The sequence below is a fragment of the Odocoileus virginianus genome, chromosome 31 (genome assembly GCF_023699985.2).
Source record: "Odocoileus virginianus isolate 20LAN1187 ecotype Illinois chromosome 31, Ovbor_1.2, whole genome shotgun sequence".
NCBI lineage: Eukaryota > Metazoa > Chordata > Mammalia > Artiodactyla > Cervidae > Odocoileus > Odocoileus virginianus.
In genome coordinates, this window is record NC_069704.1 from 30075945 (window position 1) to 30091045 (window position 15101).

General features: G+C 45.2%; 1 protein-coding gene across 8 annotated transcripts in view; it reads right to left on the reverse strand.

Moving 5' to 3' along the window:
• The window catches only part of DAPK1 (death associated protein kinase 1), a 206029-nt gene that overhangs the window by 60346 nt on the left and 130582 nt on the right, over positions 1-15101 (reverse strand). For 7 of the 8 annotated variants that reach the window (XM_070459526.1, XM_020902140.2, XM_020902143.2 and 4 more), the window contains exon 4: positions 910-1048. In XM_070459526.1, coding sequence (XP_070315627.1) covers positions 910-1048 — 139 coding nt within the window. Of the gene's footprint in view, positions 1-909; positions 1049-3511; positions 3531-15101 lie in introns of those variants that run through there. The other variant, XM_020902145.2, reaches the window with a different exon arrangement.

Here is a 15101-nt window from a genome sequence, read left to right on the forward strand (position 1 = left end):
GGTATTTATCCACTATCTCCCCAAGTCTACCGCTAAGAGCTGCTTCAGTGGGTATTTATGCTTTGGCATTTCCAGCTCCCAGCAACAGTCTTTGGGGTATGTGCCAGTGAGTCCTGGGGGATCCAGACGTGGTCTTGACAGCTCTGCTACAGTAAGTATGGAGAAAACCTTCCCTTCTCTTACATCTTATCCTAGCTCCAGTGACAGGGATCATTCACTTGGCAATCAACCACACACTGCTTGGTGATAATCTCACTGTTTTGGACTGTACCCTGAATCTTACACTGTCACTTCTGTTGCTCATATGGATGTCTTCCCCTCCCAAAGAGACCATAACCTCTGTGATGGGTGGGAGTATGACCTGCCCACCCCCCCCAGCTTTTTTACAAATTGCTGATAATGCCTTGCCCCTAGTCAACAAAGACCCCAAGCAGACAGTCTCAGAGTCTGGCTTAATTGATTGCGAGACACCGAGTCAGCCCAGAAGACTTTGCATCAAGAAAGAGAGCAGAGATTAAAATACCTTCCATCTTCTATGCTGGCAGCCAGAGGCAGAGAGGAATGGAGCAGCCAGTGGCTACTCCAGGCTGAAAATACCCCATAACCAACAGCAGCCCCCTTGCTTAAAGACTTGGCTGGCAACAGCCCTCAATTCTTCCCCAAGAGAATCCTATACTGTGATGATTAATCCTAAGCCTCTATTCCACACAATCGTTAGGAACTGCTGTAGTAAGCATGCATTATATACTTGCTGATTTATACCGATAATTGTATGCAATAAACCCCTTTACGGAAAAAGAAAACAACAACACATGTATCTCTTTTGGATGCCTCCATTTTTCCCATCAAACAAACAGCAAGTGCTATGATATGCATATGCTTTCATCTGGTTTACACCAAGCAACGTACCTTAAGATCAAAGTGGGCAATCTGAAGGGAGTGTAGATAGTAAACACCATTAAGAATTTGTTTGAGAAATTCAGTTGCTTCCTCTTCAGTCAGAGATTCCTTTTCAGCTAAGAAGTCAAACAGCTCACCACCTGCAACGCTGAAAACCAGGAAGCAGAGGTTACTGATGACAGCTTCTGTCTCCTATTGATTTGTTTTCTCAAAGACAGTTTGCACGCTCAGATTTCTGGCAAGAAAATAGCATTGAGGACATGCTGAAACTGCTAAGCAAGGAATCAGAATTCTCTGTGCTTCTCACTGTTGGACGACAATTCTGCATTCAGGTATGATTGTGCTTGAAAGCAGCTGGGTATTACTCTCCTAACATGCTAGGTTCACAAATGGGGGAGGAGCAGAAACGTGATGGGAAAAAAAAAACATCAATGCATCTTTCAGACATCTTAATTCAACATATTCAGATGTGAAGTCTTAACTCACTGATTGAAAAAAAAAAGCACCCTACAATCCAACTTCGTGTAGAATTTATAGAATATATCTTCCTAGCCCAGTCAGAGACTACCTGGAAACTTCAAAATCTGTAGGTTAGTCAATTAAAAAAAAAACAACCAAAAAAACCTCACATCACAACCTATGGCCTGACAAGCAGTGTTTGTTTGTATACTTTGTATTTGTATCTATGTAAATACTTCCACATTTATAAAAATCACAAACATACACAAAATTGAAATGCCTGTGGTTGCTGGGGATTTATTGAATCTGTCTCCTTGGCCAGACTGTAAATCCCTGGAGGGCGGTGGTCGGCCCCCAGCTGTGGGCCCACTGTGTGTATTCTCCCCACTCCTTCCAGTGGGCCAGGCACACAGGAAGAACACGAAACTTTTTAATTAAGTAGATGAATGAAGAAACTCCCCTAAAAAATCCACAGTAGTGATTAATGGCAAATAACAGAGAAGTTGTAATAAGAGTTTTTATAAGTTGATCTTTATCGAGTTTAACCATACATTCACAACACAATAATTAACTGCAATTATGCACATAACTGCGTGTGCATTATCTTTCTTTCAGCAAGACAGCTCTATAAACATACCTACCACATCTACATCCAGAATAAGAAAACTGGTGTTTGTGAGATTAAACTATAATGACAAACAAGCTGCTTTAACAAAAGAAGTTTGAGATTTTGCCCCTTCACCCTCCAAGTCCATGTTTCTCTTAGCCTGGCTCAGGATTCACTGGGAGCATAATGGCTTGGGGGTGTTTTAAATATGCAGATTTGGGGCATCACTCCCAACCTGCTGCATGAGTTTCCAAGAGTGGGGACCAGGAGTGCGGCATTCTAAACAAGCACCTCAGGTGATTCTTGCATGTGTACTAAGTCGCTTCAGTTGTGTCTGACTCTGCGACCCTAGTGTTCCAGGCTCCTCTGTCCATGGGATTCTCCAGGCAAGAACACCGGAGTGTTGCATGGCCTCCTCCAGGGGATCTTCTGGATCCAGGGGTCGAACCTGCATCTCTTGCATCTCCTGCATTGGCAGGCAGGTTCTTTACCACTAGCGCCACCTGCGAAGCCCCAAGTGTGATTCTTAGCACACTAAAAACTGAGGACAATTTTTCCAAGTGTTAATGACATCCTCCCGTTTCAAGGCTTATCTCTAACATTTAACCTGAGGATGTTTATCTGGAGGAGGGGGCAAAGTGACTCCTCCACCCCTGGGGCCCGAGGGCATTTCTGTCACCAGCCACAGAGTCTGAGCCCTGCCTTGGGAGGGCAGAGGCTGGTGTGGCCCTTCATAACACCACCGTCTGCACCCTCCCAGTCTTGCTCCCCGTGGCCATGGTGCCTCACACTGGCTCCCTGCACAACTTCATGGCGCCCTTTGCTTCTCACTTTTTTGTTTTATTCCTCTTAAAACCAAAAAAACAGGGAGAGGGACTCCTTCAATTATAGGGAACAAAAAGGAGGAAAAAATGGGAAACTGTGAACCACTTAATGCTAAGAAAATCGTTCTACGGTCCTTTTGCTTCTTTGTTCTCCGGCCTGCACGGCCACCCCTTAGGTAGACACTGCGGGCTGCAGGATGGAGAGATGGGCCAGAGTCAGCCTGTCACACTCAAACCTTAATTCTGTGGCCAAAAGTTTATTCCTTTGTGCTGAGCCTCATTTTTTCATCAAATGGGAATAACAGGACTTACTATTTGAAGGTTTTGAAGCTTTATGATAATAAATATACATAAAGTCCATGGCAGGCAGGTCTGGCATGAGGCTGAGGTGCAGTAAGTAGCCTGGTACTATTATAAAGGAAGGATCCATGCACCTGTGCTCCAACATGAAAGCCGCTTCCTGCCTGTTCCCCTCTCCCCATTCAAATCCACTGCCTGCATGCTCAGCTGTGTTTGATTCTCTATGATCCCATGGACTGTACCCCATCAGGCTCCTCTGTCCATAGGATTTTCCAGTCAAGAATACTAGAGAGGGTTGCCATTTCCCCTGGAAGAGGAAATGTGATGTGCTCAAAGGGAAGGGACGTGTTTAAACAGCTCTGAGACCTGGTCCATGGAGGCATTCCAGATTTCCCCAAGATGGCATAGCAGCACCTCTCACCTCCTCTGCGCTGTGATCTTGCATCTCGTTCCACCCCCTTGAATCTGGGCAGGTCCATCACAGCTTTGACCAATTAGACACAGCAGAGTGACGCTGCGTCAGCTCTGGTGTGTTTTTTCACAGGCCCAGGGCTTTCATATCCCGCCTCGTGAATCCCTCCTGTAAGTGTGATGATCCTAAAACTACCCTGTGGCATACAGAAACCCTGGAAGATGAGATGCCTCATAAAGAGAGAAAGAGGCAAAGGAGCACTGAGCCAGGAAGGAATCTTGGAAGTTAGACTGTCCACCTGAGTCCTTCCAGAATTCCTGACCCATTAAATGCAATGGTCATTTTAACCTGCTATGATGGACACCATCATATGAGCTCCGCCCACATTTCCCTTGAGGAAAGACCTACTGTCCCCAATGTTGGGGGTGGAAGCAGCATAGCCCCAAGCCCTCACCCAGCAGGGCTCATCTCTGCTGCAGAACTGCTGTCCAAGGTCTTGTCCTTTCCCTGGAAGCCCACAGCCAATGGCTACTGTGGGAACACAAACCTGAGGTCGACTCACTTCTAGAAATAGCAAGATACTAAATGTTTTAGGCTTTATCAGTAATACAGATTCTGTCACAACTACTCAACTCTATCCAAGCAGCCTGAAAGAGCCTTAGATCATATGGAAATGAAGAGTGGAACTGCGTTCTAATAAAATTTTATTTACATAAACCCTTACTTGTCTCTTGAGAAACCTGTATGCATGTGAAGAAGCAACAGTTAGAACTGAACATGGAACAACAGATTGATTCAACATTGGGGAAGGAGCATGTCAAAGCTGTATATCGTCACCCTGCTTATTTAACTCCTATGCAGAGTACATAAGGCGAAATGTTGGACTGGATGACTCACAGCTGGAATCAACTGTTTTCTGGGAGAAATGTCAACAAACTCAGATATGCAGATGATACCACTCTAATGGCAGAAAGGAAAGAGGAACTAAAGAGCCTCTTGATGAGGGTGAAAGAGGAGAGTTGAAGAAAAAGAGAAAAAAAGAAAAAAGCTGGCTTAAAACTCAACATTCAAAAAATTAAGATCATGGCATCCAGTCCCATCACTTCACAGAAAATAAATGGGGAGAAGGTGGAAACAGCAGGCTTGTCTTGGGCTCCAAAATCACTGCGGACCATACCTGCAGGCATAAAATTAAAAGGTGCTTGCTGCTTGGATGAAAAGCTATGACAAACCTAGAAAGCATATTAAAAAGCAAAAACATCACTTTTCCAACAAAGGTCCATATAGTCAAAGCTATGGTTTTTCCAGTAGTCCTGTATGGACATGAGAGTTGGACTATCAAGAAAGCTGAGCGCTGAAGAATTGATGCTTTTGAATTGTGGTGCTGGAGAAGACTCCTGAGAATCCCTTGGACAGCAAGGAGATCAAAAAATTAAAGAAATTAACCATGAATATTCATTGTAAGCACTGATACTGAAGCTGAAGTTCTAATACTTTGGCCACCTGATATGAAGAGTGGACTCATTGGAAAAGACCCTGATGCTGGGAAAGATTGAAGGTAAGAGAAGGGGGTGCCAGAGGACGAGATGGTTGGATGGCATCATTGACTCAATGGACATGAGTTTAAGCAAACTCCAGGAGACACTGAAGGACAGAGGAGGCTGATGTGCTGCAGTCCATGGGGTAGCAAAGAGTCAAGAAATGACTTAGCGACTGAACCACAACAAAACAGGTGGCCACCTGTATTTGGAAAACATGCAAGTTTGTGCACCTCTGATATAAAAGCCAGGTCATCCCAGCCCAATTTGGGGCAACTCTCAAGGGTCATTCTGGCTCCAGAACTCTGTTAGACCAGCCAGGGCTGAGCTGCAAGACAGTTCCTTCCTCTCCCTTGGAAGACTTAATTCTAAGAGCAGTTCTTCAGGAACATCCTATACATTCTACTCCAACTCAGAGTCTGCTTCCCAGGGAACATACCTTGCGCCCTGCTAAATTTGGAGGTAGTTTGTTACATAGCAACAGCTGTCTGGAACACTCACCATCTTGCCTGGGTCTGTTTATTCTGAGCAGCCAATGGACATCAAGTTTACTGTTCTAAAGGCTGGCTACCTCATGCTCTATTCAGTCTTCAAGTCCTAAGAAACTTAACTCCAACAGTGCTTCCTGACCACAGAAGTGAGAACTGGGAACAACCCCAGAGTGAGGGAGCAGACAGCAAAGTGGCACTGCTATGAGAAAGGAAGCAGGGATCATCTTTGATTTTCTCCATCTACCCTTAGCCTCTCCATCTGCTCTTAGGCCCTTTTCAAACTCTGTGCTGTTCACAATGCGGTCCATACCATCACTTGTGCTGGGAGCCAAATCTTCTAGCTAGACATCAGGAGGGTTAGGACGATCCCCATCTCACTGCACCTGGACCCATCACTGGCTTCCTGATGCCCTGAAGGTCCCCCCTATATCCTCATTCTCCTTCATGCCAGTACAGCAAGGCTGATGTTTTAGCCAAGGGCCTCCACTTTACAAAATCTTTAATCAATAATCAAAATAATTGAAACTAAGTGATTCCAGCAAAGGGTGGGGAGAATGATAATCATCCCTTGTTAATTTACCCCCTTCTTGTTCCCCTAAACTCAGAAGATAGAAAGTGACCTGATTTTTTCACATAGAAACTTTCACATGCATGCTTTGAACCAGAACTCAAATGCTTACAATGCCATTGCCGCACAGCAGAATATTGTAAACAAGGAGATCAGTCAAAACCCTAGTATTTTCACTCTTTGTTCCAAATTGTACATTTTGCTTAAGAGGAGGAAGATTGATGGAGAGAAGAGAAGAGCAATCTGTACAGTAAATTTAGAAAGTGAGTTTCACCTCCTTTATTAGGGCATTGAGTCAGTGTTTTAAATTATAGCATCATAATAGAAATTGTGTGGAATGCATGTTAATAAAGCATCGGCTGTTTTCATCAAGAGCTTTGGAAAATATGAAGGTTTGCTTTCCTCCTCATGACTTTCATCAAACAACAATGCCTTCCCTGAAGCTACTGTATCAGAATGTCATCAGGACATGTTACAGCCTTAAAGATGAGGTGGGCCTTCAGACAGACCTAAGAGAAATTACTATAGGATTCCAGTTTCTAAAGTAAGACACTCTTCAGGGTCCCTGACTCTTACTAGGAATTGTCCAAGATATAACAAGACTTGATTCTGGACCAGATTTGATCATAATCGAAACTTCAGGGGACTCCTGGCTACAAGTTGATAAGGATTTTCAAGGCACATGCTGTGACTCTACAGTGTTGGGCTGGATTTCCATGTCGGTGGCTTAGAGCAAGTCTGTGTGGTTGTTGAATTGGGGGCCATTCAGGAACTGAGTATGCTCTGCCGGCTATGACACAGAGCCCTGGGAGGCAGCCTGGCAAGTGGACTGGATGGGCCTCAGCGCACAGGCCCCCACTCCAGCTCTGGCCTCAGGCTGTGGGTGGACAGGAGGAAAGTATGGAGGTCACGTCGCTTCTCTGGACCTCAACTTGGCTGTCTGCACAATGAGAGGGTTGAACTGGTAAGGGACTCTCTAGCCTTATTGTCCATAACAAGAATTGGGAGGTTTGGAAAAATGCAATTTCCTAGAGCCCCTCCCTGAGGTTCTGACTCAGCAGGTGGGGCCCCAGAAGCTGCATTTTAACAAACCCCTCAGGGGTCCTGATGCTGGTGGATCGCATTTGGAGAAGCCTACCTCCCGTCCCTTGCAGCCCTGATCACACAAGATTCTATGAATCTACGTGTGAATGCAGCAGAGCTGTGCCTCCATCACGCTCACCTTCTCCTCCCGGGTGCAGGGCTAATCTGCACTTCCCAGCTCCCTTGAGCTGAAGACTAGCTCTAGCCAGTGCAACACGAACCAGAATGAAGTGTACCACTTCCCGGCCTGGCCCCTGAAATACCTCATGCAATCCTCCACTCTCTTTCCCCTTTCTCTTTGGCTACCTGAACATAGACGACCCAGCAGAGGACCCCAAGGAGGACTAGAAACAACGGAGACATCAGTTAGGAAGTATGTGGATCCCCGAGTTAATGCTTGTAGGAGAGCCACTCAACCTGCAGCATCCACACTGGACTTGGAGTGAGTGAGAAATAAGTACGATCAGGTTAAGTCACTGAGATTCCATGGTTGCAGTCTGTTTGCTCTGAACATAAATCACTTTAGTCAGAAGTAAAAATGCAAAATCCATTTTTTAAGTTAAACTTGAAAGATGGCACTGATGAACCTATTTGCAGGGCAGCAATGGAGACACAGACATAGAGAACAGACGTGTGGGCACAGTGTGGGAAGGAGTGGGTGGGACGGATTGATACAGCGTAGAAACATACACATTACCATATGTAACACCGAGAGCCTGGGGGAACTTGCTCTGTGACACAGGGAACTCAACCCACTGCTCTGTGACAACCTAGAGGGGTGGGATGCAGTGGGAGATGGGAAGGGCGTTCAAGAGGGAAGGGACATATGTATACCTGTGGCTGGTTCACGTTGATGTATGGCAGAAACCAGGGTAATTATAAAGCAATTATCCTCCAATTAAATTTTTTTTTAAATTAAAGGAAAGCAACCAATGCAAAGCACAGAGTACATTAACTGTTCCTGTCATCTATTGCTATGTTACAAATCTCCCCGAACTTACTGGCTTTAAATGCAGCTATTGTTTTGTTATCTCTTAAGGTTTCTATGGATCAGAAATCTAGGAAGGGCTGGGCTGGGCGGTAGCTCTGGCTCAGGGTCTGACATGGGGGTGCAATCAGTGGCTGAAACTGAAATTACAAGGGTGCCAGAACACCTGGGACTGTCTGGGTGTCTCTTTCCACAAAGTCTTGTGTCTCTGTGTGGTCTCTCCACTTGGGGTACTTTGGGCTTCCTCATGGGATGGCAGACTCCAGCCAAGTGAACTATTTGCATGGCAGTTTAGGGACCCAGGGCAAGTGTTCTAGAAACAGGGTGGAAGCTGCCTTGGAAGTCACAGAGTCAGAGCCCGTCCAGATTCAAGGGGAGGAGATTTAGGATTCATCTCTTGATGGGGGAGTTTCAAGGGTACAGACGGACAAGGAGGACAGGGGAGGAAGTTGCAGCCATCTTTGGAAAATATAATGTCACATTAACTATGAGAGAGACGAATAGAAATTCTCACTCTTACTTATCCTACATGGATATTTGATAAGGGCTAGGTATAGGTAGCTGCATTAGTTTACTAGGGCTACATAAACAAACTGGATGGCTTCAAACAACAGAAATTTATGGTCTCACAGTTCTAGAAGCTGGAAATCAAGGTGTCAGCAGTGCCTTGCTCCCACTGAAGCCTGTAAGAGAATCTTGCTTCTTCCTAGTTTTCAGAGGTTTGCCTAAAAGGAAACGCTGGGCTTTCCTTGGCTATGGATGCATCACTCAAACCTTATGTTTGCACATGTTTGCACATGGCCTTCTTTCTTTCTGTGTCTTCACATCATCTTTCCTCTCTGCAAGTCTGTTTTTATGCCTAAATTTTCTCCTTTATATAAGGACACGGGTCAGATGGATTAGAGCCCACCACAGTAGCCTCATTTTAACCTGGTTACATCTGCTAAGGCCCTATTTTCAAATAAGGTCACATTCTGAGGTACTAGGGATTAGAGCTTCACCATATCTTCTTTTTTTTCTTTGCAGGGGGCATAACAGGTAGTAACTGCTCACAGGGCTGTAACAAAATACTATGGGATGGCTAAAGCAACTCAGGGAAAGGAGAGGATGCAATAGAAAGGGAGGATAAATAGAATCCACTGATGTTTTTTGTTAGTCTTGCTTTCTCCTATGAAGGAGGGGTTCATTCATGCACTATTATAAAAAAACTTTTAAAATCAAGTCGGAAAATGCTGGAGAAAAATGCACATCTGTCTGATCCCATCCTGAAGTAATTTCCCCAAGACTTTGAGATGCTTCTTTGAAAACCAACTCTCCCAGCGGACTGTGCTGTGAAGGTGTGAGGGGAAGTACCCAACCATTTCTCAGTTCTGCTTCGAAATAAACCCCAAATTAAAAAACAATGCTCCACGGTCATTAGCAAGTGCTGAATGCTCTTTCTTGTTAATCTAGGGGAAGTCCTGAAGGGTTTTCACATTCTCACCTCTCACTCTCTAATTTAAATTCCCTGGGTAACTGAGGTCTTTGGGGATGCAAAACTGAAGCTGGAGAATCCAAAGAAAAGATGTGGTACAATATCTTCCTTTTTGCATCTGTGAAACAGGTGTGAATTTAAGGTCACAGGAGATTAGTGGTTTGACAACACCATTCTTTGATTATAGACTGTTGCCTCAAATCACATAAATAATATCAAACGAGTTCCCAACCTCCACGCCTCCTCTTGAATTAGTCCTGCCTCCTGCATCCAAAGTGCAAGCCATATCTGCAAATAAGTTCTCTGTTTTTGCTTCAATTCAAGTGGAACTTAAAAGGAGTTCTGGGGATTCTCAAGGAAAAGAATGCCTGGCACTCAAAATTCATGTGGGAAGTGATCTTTCATTTCACCCGGGGAGGTTGTGCCACAAACAGGAAGACTTCTGAATGTTTCTAGAATGAAATCCCTGAAGGAAGAAAGAATATGGTTCGAGTTAAAAAAAGCATTGGAGGCAGGGTTTCAGTCTGGACTCTGGGATCTCAGATGGGGCAAGTTACTTTCTGAGGTGCAGTTCATCTGTTTACAGAATAGGAACAACACCTATTATTGCCTCTGGGGATGCATGGGGATAATGACGCAGGCTAAGCATGTTGGCCACTGGGCAGGGTGTCAGTGTCCTGGGCCTTCGCTACTCTAGGCCACAAGCATCTGGGTGAGGAAACCCTCTAAGCTACTTTCTGTGTATCTTTTGTCAAAATGCCATCGTAAAGTGTGGACTTCTCATGTAGTTCTCACGCTAACAGTAGAATGATGCCACACACCTGCCTGTGGTTAAACATAAGAGTTTTCCTGAAATGTGGGGACATTCCTGGGGTCCATAATCTGGGGAAGAGGTGGGTTCCCTGACATGAATCAGTAAGGTGGAAGGGAGCCTGGGCTCACTTTCCTTGGGTCTGGACACACAGGACTCTAGTCCAGCCTGAGAGCTGCCTGGGGCACTGGGATGAGAGCCTTGAAGGGGAAGGTGGGCAGGGTGGGCAGAAGCCAACCCCAGCCCAATAGCATCCATCCAGTGTGACTCCAGTCCCCTCGTTCCTGGCCAGTCTCAACTGAACAACAGGCAGTTAAGGATAACAGCCTTTTCTTGGCTAGGCAAAAGTGTTAAGGAACACTGAGACCTTGGCGGAGGTAAAGAGTCCTCAAGGGAATTTCAGGCTCACGGGCCAAAATGATCACCATTCTCACACATGCCTTCCCAAGTGTGACCCTGTTGGCCAATCTGGTCTATGTGGGCTTAGCCAGGCAGATGGCACAGAAACCCAGGTGGGGAGGGCTGAACTTTAATTTGGTCTCTTGAAAATATTGTACAAGAAATACATGAATATACTTGCCTTAAGGAAAATTAGAACATCCATGTATAACACTAAAGTTCCTCCTATCTCTCTCCCCTTCTCCCCAGTTCCTGTCTTCTCTGTCCCTCCCCTTCCCCAAAAGTACAGATCACACCGATTCAATTTATGATGCAGCTTCATGATGGTGCAAAAGCCATAAACATTCAATAGAAATACTACATCGAATTTTGAAATTTAGTCTTTTCCCAGGGCTACTGATAAAAAGTACAGTCTTCACCCGTGATGCTGGGCAGGGGAGCTGTGCCCAGCAGAAATGGCCAGTACTCAATAACGTAACATGTACCAGTGTTTACTGCATATTGTGTTTTATGTTCCAAATTCCATCATGTCTACAAAATGCCCATCTGCTTCTCCCGTTTCTGGTGAGAAGAAGAGGAAGGTAAAATAATTAGTTTTGGCTCAAGAAAACTGCTCAACTGCAGGCTGATGCCAGTGTTCTGAGCATGTTTAGGGGAGACCAGGCTAAGCTACAGTGCTTCGGAGGTTAGGTGTATTAAATGCATTTTCAACTCAGAATGGGTTTATTAGAACTTAATTAACTCCATCATCATTCAAGGAGTACCTATGTACACAATTATGACAACAGTGTATAGCCTCCTGAAACTTCCTATATATGTCCTATGGACTACAGGGCATTCTCTCATGTACACTTTAAGAACATAAATGGTATCGGGCAGCGTGAGCTGTTCTACACTCTATTAATCTCAGCTCAGCTATGCCCATCGGTACAGGGCTCCGGGGTCCTCCTGTCCACTGCTGCCTGGCGCTCACTGGAGTGTTTAAATCAGAGTGTACTCAGCCCCTCCCCAACTGAGGGGTTTTACGCTGTTTCCAATTTTTCACTATCATAAACTACAAGGCAACAATATTTTTGTGTCCCTTGCCTCTTCTGAAAATGTGAGGGCTTTTCTAGGCCATAGGACATATAGCCTGATTTGGAATTTCTGCGTCAGAGGTTATTTTGTAGGCATGATGCCATTTGAAACATAAAACACAATATGCAATAAGAGGGTCTGTTGGTTCCCCTCGTGTGGCTGACTGGGAGCTGCCCAGCATCACGGGAGATCACTAGACCCGGGAAAAGATTAAAATTCAGACTCTGAAGTATAGTTTCTACTGAATGCTTATTGTTCCCACACCATCATAAAGTTGAAAAATCATGAAATTGAATTGGGACCATCTTTACTTTTGGGGAGGGAGGGAGGAGGAGAGGGAGGAGGCCAGGATTCGGGAGAAGAAGAGGTAGAAGGAACCTCAGTTTTGAATATGAATGTTTTATATTCTTCCAGCTGCAGTGGATGAATGTGCTGTGGATCAGCCTCACTTGCTGGTGTCATGACTTTGGGCCAATTTGATGGATGAAATGAATCCCGTTATTATCCCACATCTCCCTGCTTAGTAGTGAGACTGGTACTCTTACGTATTGAAAGACTAGTCATCTTTCATATGTTATCGGCCTTTGATATTTGAGTGGAGGTACACTGTCTGTCCATACCCTTCGCCCATTTTTCTATTGGACCATCTTTGGCTTTAATTTTAAATGATTGATAGGCGTTCCTTACATCTTTTTGACACGAGATCTGGATCTCTTAAGATTCCAAATATCTTCTTCCAGTCTGTCATCTACCTTCTAACTTTGTTTAAAGTGATGTTTTCTTAAACAGACGGTCTCAATTTGGATGCAGTCCAACTTTTCACTCTTTGTAGAAATCAGGATTTTCTAAACCACATGTGAGGCAGTGAAATGGCAGGTGGAGTTTTTAAGCAGCTGTGTAATTCAGGGCATGGAACTTCATCTTCCTGCGCCTACAGATACTAACAGTGGCCTCCTGTGAGCCCAGAGAGGCAGAGGGAAGGGCAGAGGTTTTTCCTGCCCTGCTGTTCTTCCTTGCACCCCTGAAGCTCTCGGCACTGGAAGCTACCAGAGGGCAGCGTTACACAGTATCGATTCCCAGTTCCCTGAACTAGAACTCCAAGAGCCAATTATGTGCATCTCTTCCCAACTCCATCCTTAGGGCCATCATGTCAGAACTAGAAATTGACCACAGTGAGATCCCTACCAAAGAAATAGACATACATTACAGGTCAAGATTTTTCTTGCCGGAGAGCCAGTTTTATGCATTTACCAGCACACCACTGACAGCAGCGTCCGAGGCACACAGCCCTCGGCCTGCATGGCCTTCAGCTGAGAGCTACTGTTCCTGCATATGGACAACTCTAGATCGAAAATTCTCCCTATGCAGACATGAATGCTAGCTCCGCTCACACAGTCCTGATTCTGTCTTCCAGAACAGAGGTTGATTATCTCTGTAAGAGGCTTTGTGTGCGACACAGTCTCTGCTGCAGCTATTTGACTGTTACATGTCTTCTTGCTTTTTCCTTCAACCATTTAAAAGTGTTGAACCATTTTGTTTTCCTCAAGGGCTACCCATAAACAGGTGGCAGGCTTTGGTTCACTGGTTGGAGTCTGACAACTACTCGTGAGCAACACAGATGAAGAACACAAGTTACACCGTGACAGACACAACCATCGTTCCCGTATCCCACGGCTCTGGGTCTTTTCTTCTCAAGCCTAGGATTCTTTCAGGGATGTTCTTGAAGTCAACCCCCAACACAGGTGCCGTGATTGAGGGATGTTTCTAGAAACTGCTTCACTGGGCACTGATAGTATAGGCTGGGTTAGTGGCAGGAAAAGGAACAGAATTCTGGACTGAGGTTAGTCAGGTGCTCTAGCCAACTTGGGAATGTCACAGGGCCTAGAAGAAGCAGAGCACAGGGGAGCCGTCTACACGTTGGCTGTGTGGTCCAGGGCAAAGCATTTAACCTTTCTGGGCTCCTGGAAAGATAAAGACGGCTGCCAAGGCTTTGGTACTACCCACTGAGAGCTGTGACCTTGGTCTCCTCGCCGTGAACCTGAGCAGGCTCTGTGTCTGCTTGACCAATAGAAGACGAAAGAAGTGATGCTGTGTCCATCTTAAGACACTGGCAGCTTCTCCATCCTGTTTGGGATTCTTGCTCCGGGAACCCAGTTCCATGTTGTGGGGGAACCTGGGTGGCTTTGTGGAGAGGCAGGCACACAAGGAGTGAAACCAACACCCCCGCTGAACTCGTGGCTGACAGCTGCCCATCACATGAGGAAGCTGTCCTAGAAGGGGGTCCTCCAGCCCCAAGCAGTCGCCACAAGAAATAGAGAAAGCAGGCATGGCTGATCCCTGCCCACGTCGCAGATATGTGATCAAAACAAATGGCTGTTTCCATTTTAGGTCATTAAGCTTTGGGGTCGTTTGTTATGCAACAAAAGACACCCAGAATGGGGTCCAGAACACTACCTCCTTGGGCTTTTGTGAGGATTAAATGACATGATGTATATAATGTGCTTAGCTCAATGCCTGGCACATAAAAAAGTCCTCAGTAATTTGCAATTACTTTTTAGAAAAAAATATAGCTACTTGAGTTCCCTTCCAGGAATAGGGGAAATGTTTCACTTCCTCATCTTACGGGGTCTGCTCTTAACACTCAGCTTTCTAGAGAGGCTGATGTTTCTTGTGACTTCCTTAAGTCACAAGTCACATTAAGTGAGATTAAATGAAAAGCATTTGGCAGAGTATGGCATAAAGTAGTTTCTCAGGAAACATCAAAAAATCCTGCTTGGATGCTCAGAAATGTTCCCACAAGCTCTAGCTCATCTCACCTCTCCAGCCTACCACGTAACCACTCCACCTGAGTAGATCTACCTAACCCTCAAACTCCTCAAGAATTAACAATTTCATTTCAGTTTCTCTGCATTCTGGTGGACATGGCACCTCCAGTGATTCGAGAATGACTGACTGATGTAAAACCTGAAATGGTACTGAAAAAATGGTGAGCTGATCTATGTGCTTTTAGGGACCTACGCTTTGTGCAAGAGGTACCACACTTGTTAGCTCTGCCAGCTATGGCAAGAAGAGGAAGATTCTAGTCTTGTGCAAAAGATACATTTGGAGATAAGCTGGGGTCCCACAAAGGTCCCTTCTTCAAAAATCTAGCCTTCTATTGTCAGCAAGGA